General features: G+C 42.3%; 1 protein-coding gene across 1 annotated transcript; it reads right to left on the reverse strand.

Annotated features, from left to right (window-relative positions):
- Positions 1-1,133: 1,133 nt before the first annotated feature.
- BU26DRAFT_594319 (uncharacterized protein) lies at positions 1,134-2,581 on the reverse strand (the record flags this gene model as incomplete). Its single annotated transcript, XM_033834900.1, has 1 exon — positions 1,134-2,581. One exon carries the CDS (start codon positions 2,579-2,581, stop codon positions 1,244-1,246), a length of 1,338 nt encoding a protein of 445 aa, XP_033685464.1. The 3' UTR covers positions 1,134-1,243.
- Between the last annotated feature and the right edge of the window lie 3,980 nt (positions 2,582-6,561).

Consider the following 6,561-nt stretch of genomic DNA (forward strand, 5'->3'; position numbering starts at 1 on the left):
AACGACGCACAGGTGAGGATAAGGCCTTCATCGCGTCTCCTCACCAAAGCCCCATGTCGGCAGAATCTTCACGTCAGGAAACCAAAGTGCGTTCGCCTTGCCGACTAATAAAGTCGCTAGTGATTTCACAGCGGGAATCGATCGCCGCGTTGCGTCAAGGATGTCGGAGCTCCTACGGGCCGTACTACGGCCAGCAGTACGCCCTGTCAAAAGAATGTATGTTTTAAAACGAACATTCTTCTACTGCTTTAACTAGGAATCTGGTTCGGACGCAATCGTCGAGCAGTCCTTCCAGGCTCCTTCCGTTCCATTCGTCCGCTCTCTAAGCCTCCACCCACCGTTCCGATCTAGCCTCCGACTGTGTCCTCAATCGCCTCGTACGCCCTGCAGCATACTTGATCGTGTCTGACGGAGTAAGTATTCTAGCGTCGATATTAGTACAGCAATTGAATATAAGCACCGTTCTCTGCTCTACTAACCATGCGAGTAGTAGTGCTGTTTCGCATAGCGCGAGGGTAGCATTGATGCCTCTGCCTCCATAGGCATATGCTCAAGGCGCGACGGGCCTGTGCTTCCGATGATCACGGTGCGCCCTACATCTCGTAGCCAATTTAGAGTCGAAAACGAATATGCGGCGTGTGGCTTAGTCGACACTGTTGCTCGGACGGCCCGTTTCTAGGAATGTCTCTCGGTGGCACACGAGCGAGTGCCAAAGCTCGAAATTGGGATAGCTTAGATGCGGGGTCGTGCCGGGGCTACGGTGTTACTCGCTCCCTTCCGAGTTGCTTAAATATGAGATCGGTTGACTTCCTATCCATGGGCATTGTTTCCCGAGTGAAGGGTTTCTCTCGAACGGAGCTCATTCATTCGAGAAGCTGATGACCAAAGGCGCACGAAACGGGAATTCGAACCGCAGCATGCCATCCGAAGGCTCGACCTCCATTAACCACTCCGGCGGCGGCCTTGCATTTCTAGTCGAGTTACGTCTCCTCTTGCTCGTGTATTGGCGAGTTAGGGACCGCTTGCGCTCCCTACCCTCAATCGAATTCCGTCTCTTCTTGTTGTCGGCTTTGGGAGTTAAAAGCTGTTCGAGCACTAATCTCTTTCTCTCCTTAATCCTCCTCTTCTTCTAAGGCTCTCTTTCGCAGTCACTAAGACTCTCCCAGGAATTAACTTGCGCGCCAGAAAGGGCGAAGGCCGCTTCTTCGTCGTCGTGCTCGCTCGTCTGGGGGTTATTATCTATCTACTCCTGGATGCGTTTCCGATTGCAGTTTTGAATTTGCAACTCTAGATATTCTGTATGAGGTCCCTCTCCTACAACAGACAAGAACTCAGATTCCTGTTCTGGAGAATTCGGATTGAGGACGCCCGCATCCTTCGCTGCGAGTCGCGCCTGCTTCAGCTCTTCTTCAGCTTGTATTATCCTTTGCGTGCCGATCTGGCCCCGTTGACAAAATATCGGTCCGAAAGATGACTCCATGTCTTCATGCGGTCGGGCAGCATTCATCACACGGAACTCATGAAGCTGCTGATGATATGTTCCGAAATGGTCGTTGCAATAGTCCTTCGCCTTCCTCAGGTCTTCCTCTCGGTTCAACATGACATCCAAGGCCTTCAATGCCACCGTCCTGGAGGTATCCTGTGCGTCACTACCGTCATCGCGTTCGTTAGGCCTCGATCGTGTTGGGTTGGACTTTAAGTGAATCATCCCCTCGCCCGCTTGGGACGTAGCAAGTGGCGCCTTTGATGGGCGCTCTGTATCTGGATTGACAGGGACCTCTGCCGCAGCTGGGCTCTCCATAACTCGCCGAGTCCGCGTATCCGAAGGGCTGGTGTCTTGCGGTCGTTTTGAGGGATGCGTGTTATTGCCCTGTGCCAGGGACATATCGGGCGCTAATTGCGATGCTGCTGATCTAGTAGGACCTTCTGACTGCTCCACTGAGGTCTCCCCCGGGCCTTCATTCCCTAGATTGACCTTGCGGTAGCTAGTCACACTCCCTGCACTGTCTGAGTGTGTGTCCTCCAACACTTCGCCGCTCGGCCAAAATCCCGCTTCAACGGAAGCTTCAGCAATGATCTGTTGGAATTCCTTGACGACCTCTAGAGCCTGTCGTTCCGCATCCCCAACCTTCCATCCCAGCTTGTCCCTACGCTCCATGATATTTGTGAGCTCATCTTGCGCCTTCTCATAGTCTTCCCAGTATTGCTTCTCTAATCGCTTCTGTTGATTCGTAGGTCCATCACGTCGAGTGCTCATCGACTTGATCAGTTCTTCAAGGCGATCCCTCGCATCGACGACATTGCTGCGCGCCTTCCGCTCAGCTGGACTCAGTTCGCGGTCCTCGAATTCCGCGTCGCGTCGAACTTGCTCAGCTTCTTGCATCAGATCCCATGCCTTCTTAGTCTTCTTGAAAAGGTCGGAGGTGAATATGAACGCGGGTTGGGTTTCACCGCCAATGGAGACGCTGACGAATCTGGCATCGCCTTCTCTAAATCTGTCCTTCGCTTGGGTGCAGCGCATGACCATGTCCTTTGCCTTAGGGTAACGGTAGTCAAAATTGGGGTGGGTTGTAGAATCCATTTCAGCGCGTTATAGGGCAGGTCTGCTCGGTGAAATGAAGCGGCGAAAAGATTATTGATTTCAGCTCCCACCCGAGTAAGCGGCTGGGCTTGCGTTATCGAAGGGCCTACTGAATGTATGGATATTAAGACTTGGGCCTGAGTACGACTTATTCGGTCGATGTCGACGTCGATGTGGTTGTTGTTGTGGTGCCTCACGAAAATCTCGGAAAGGTTGGTGTAGTGCTTAATACTCGATCTGTTTCTCCGGAGACTTTGTGCCAGAGCCGAGCTTTCAGCCAACCGCTTGCTCCCCAGCTTTGCACCATCGGCGCCAAGCCGCAGCCTCGATCGGACTCGAGAACAACCAAATCTTAGCACACCAGATTACCGGAACATTACCGGACCTTCGGTTCTCGCCGACTCAGCCCGCAAACGCTCCGCATCCCCTCAGACACGGAGCCCCAGAAGCAGGCTTGCACAGTGGACAAGGATGAAGATGCGTGCCCCTCGAATGCGGCAGCCGAGGGTGCATTAAGGAACGGAGACTTCAGCCCACCTATCGAAGAAGCTGTCATTCAGATTTCTCATGGATCCAATATCTCCGACGCAGCCAGGGTCGGCGGAGCTTCAGTTCGTGCTGAAAGAAACCGCCCAGCAAGAAGGGAGGTAGAATTCGTTATTACTGCGGAAATGTGGGAGAAACTCGGTCCCATGGATCCAGAAGTACAAGACAAGATTGAGGAGGGAACAGTGTTGGTCGCATCCGTCCCCGAGCAATCCCTAGACCCCAATGGTAAAGGAAACCGGGAATCTACCTAACCGACTTGGGACCTATCTGCTACAAATTACGACCAGTGATCGTAACTCTAAACGATCGGGCCGAGGGGGGCTTTAATTGTATCGCTTCCGGAACACGCAGTGACGACGGTCTAGCGAACCTTCCACCCGAGACACGCTACCCGTTCTTCTCAGTGCAGGATGTTACTAGGCCGCACCCTCACGACTCTCCGCATGAACCTCTTCGCGTTGTGAACGCGAAGAGACCCATCTCAGATAATTGCTACGCCCATGCCCTCAAGACGTACTAGATTCCTTATTCGAACTTTACTATATATTTTTTATAGTAAAAATCTATTTTTAGTAACAGCTTATAACGTACTTTACAAGCGAGCTGGTCACACAAGCGAGCTGGTTACCTTCTCTTGGCAACGAAAATCAACGAAAATTAACCCGTTTTTCTTAAATAACTAAGCGAAACCTTAATAGTTTTCTATAAAAATTTATATATACATTCTCTATAGTATATTACACCTTATAGTAAAGTTACACTAAGATATATTACGTAATTAAAAAGCTATACGTATTTAACTAACTTTTAAGAAAAAATCTAGTTTTCTTCTAGTAAGTACTATTATATCTCTATAATAATATATAAAACTTATAGTATATAGTATCTATAACGTAATAAAGGTTTCTAGAAAACTTTTATAGAGCTAGCTCTTCTAGGTATAGCGTAATAAGAGATAGAAGTTTAAAAAATTCTTTTTAGAGTTTTCTTCTCTAACTATATATAGATATTAATAATCTAGCTATATAAAGCTATATATTATAAGCCTATATATATTATAAGCTTTCTAGATATTTAGAAGTAATAATTTTAAGATAGTTTTAGTATAGTTCTATCTTTTTCTACTATACTTATTATAATACTAATATAGGTTTAGGTTTAGGTACTACTTACGTAATAGCGGCTAGCGTCTTGCTAGCGCCTTAGCGCCTATATAGATATTTCTTATAGCCTGCTAAGTCTTCTACTTCTTATAGTATAATATATTATATTACTATATTACCTACTTTATAATAGTTTGTACTATTCTACCTAAGGCCTTACTACTTTATAATAGTTTTTTCTAGTGTTATACTAGAGACCTAGAAAGAAACTAAGAACTACGCCGCTATTACACGTAGCTTAGCCTTTCTTACGCCTCTAGAAAACTATAAAGCTAGTTAGACTCTAGAACTATAGTAAGTAATTAGTAATAGTAGTAGTAGAGAAAGCTTCTTACTAACTATATATAATTCTAGCTACTAATATAGTAGATAATAGCTACTAGTATTAACACTAACCTAACTAAGCTTATTATATTACTAGACCTAGAACAAGACCTAGTACTATAAGCTAAGGCTCTTGTAGCCCTTCTTTTTATACTTAAGAATACTCTAATACACTAAATAAATTAGGTAGAGGCTAAAGGTACTAAGTAGCAAGCTAAGCTTAATTAGGTAGAACTTAAAAATAACTAGAAGTAGCGCTAGATTAAAACTATTATAACTACTTTTACTAACCTTGCAAACAATAATACTAATAGTAGCAGTAGATACTATATTTTAAAGAACCTAAAAAGTTTAAGAGTAATAAGAAGAACATACTAAAGCGCTAATAATAGTTTAAGATATAGTAGTCTAGTATCTACTACGTTCTTAAGATAAATAATTATATCTTTAATAGTAGCTTCTATTAGCTATAGTATATTATAAGATATCTAAAAGGTAATACCTACAGCCTACTATAAATAAAGTTTAAGATAATTACTAATAACTCTAATAACTTAGTTTCTTAGCTATAGCAAGGCCTAGAGAATATTCTAGAGAGTATAAGCTAGATCTACATCTTAGTTAATCTATTATAGTAAGCGAAAATTAACTTTAAAAACTACTAGATAAAGAATAAACTCTAGCCTAACTTTAAAGCTAAGTATAACTATCTTATAACTATAGCTAGAAAGATAAATACGTAGATAGTTAATTTACTTAAAATTAAGGTTTTCTAGAAGCTCTCTAACGTAGTTATAGTAAGCTTAGACAAGCTAGAACTAGATAATATTAATAAGTAGTATAAGTAATACTAGAAAAGCTAGAAGAACCTATAGAAGAAAGCTTATATTAATAAACTATAAGCTTACTACTCTAGCGCTAAATCTACTCTATAAACCTAAGAGCTACTAACTTTCTATAGTGCTATACCCTCTAATATAATAGTAATAAACTCTAATACTATATAATTAGACGTCTACTGCCTATTCTAGAATCTAACTTAGAATAACTACCTAACCTAAGAATAATATATCTAGCAAGGCCTCTATTTCTACTATAAGTAGGTAGAATATAATAAGAATAACTATATAGAGAAGAAATAAAATAATACTAAGTATAGATAGCTTAAACTAACTAGAATAGAGCGAGAAACTATTCTTTAAATTCTATTATATTTACTCTAATTATAGTATTTACTCTAGCTCTTCTACCTCTATTCTTTATAAAGCTTCTTACTAGGTAATCTATTCTAAGTATAAGGCTTTATAGAAGAAGAGACTAATAGCTCTACTTTAAGCCTAACTACCTTAGTAGATATACTACTATCTATAGTTACTATAAGAGCTAGGTTCGCAGTCTCTACTACTATAAGCGCCTCTAGAACACCTAGCTAGGTAAGTTAGCTACAGGTAGCACTGTCTCTACAAGCTGTAAGAATAAGAGGTGCTAGCAGAGTAGGTTAGGTTAAATTTAGCTATCTAAAGGTAAGAAGTAGAAGAATACTCTAAGAGCTCTCTATATACATAGAGTGCCTATACTAAGGCGCTAGGCAGAGTTATATAACTTAGGCGGAGCTAAGTTAGGCTAAAGTACTAAGTTAGAGCTAAGTTAGACTGTTACATTACCCCCTCTTATAGAGAGAGCTTGTCTCTAAGCTCTAAGGCTCTTCTTTCTTAGTAACGCTTACGTGTTACCCTCTTATCCTCTTCTACTTATATAGGTTTCGAATTCTCTTCTATCTTCTATAGGGTCTTCTCTTTTTTATACGCTTTAATCTAAGCATCTAATTATAATAGCGGCTCTAGCTTATCTAGGTATACTACGTAAAAGTCTCTTACCTTATAGAGAGCGTTAATAAAGCCTATAGTATTATACTAGGTAGAGTTAGAATTATAAGTAACCTAT

This window comes from Trematosphaeria pertusa, assembly GCF_010094035.1.
Source record: "Trematosphaeria pertusa strain CBS 122368 unplaced genomic scaffold BU26scaffold_6, whole genome shotgun sequence".
Classification (NCBI taxonomy): domain Eukaryota; kingdom Fungi; phylum Ascomycota; class Dothideomycetes; order Pleosporales; family Trematosphaeriaceae; genus Trematosphaeria; species Trematosphaeria pertusa.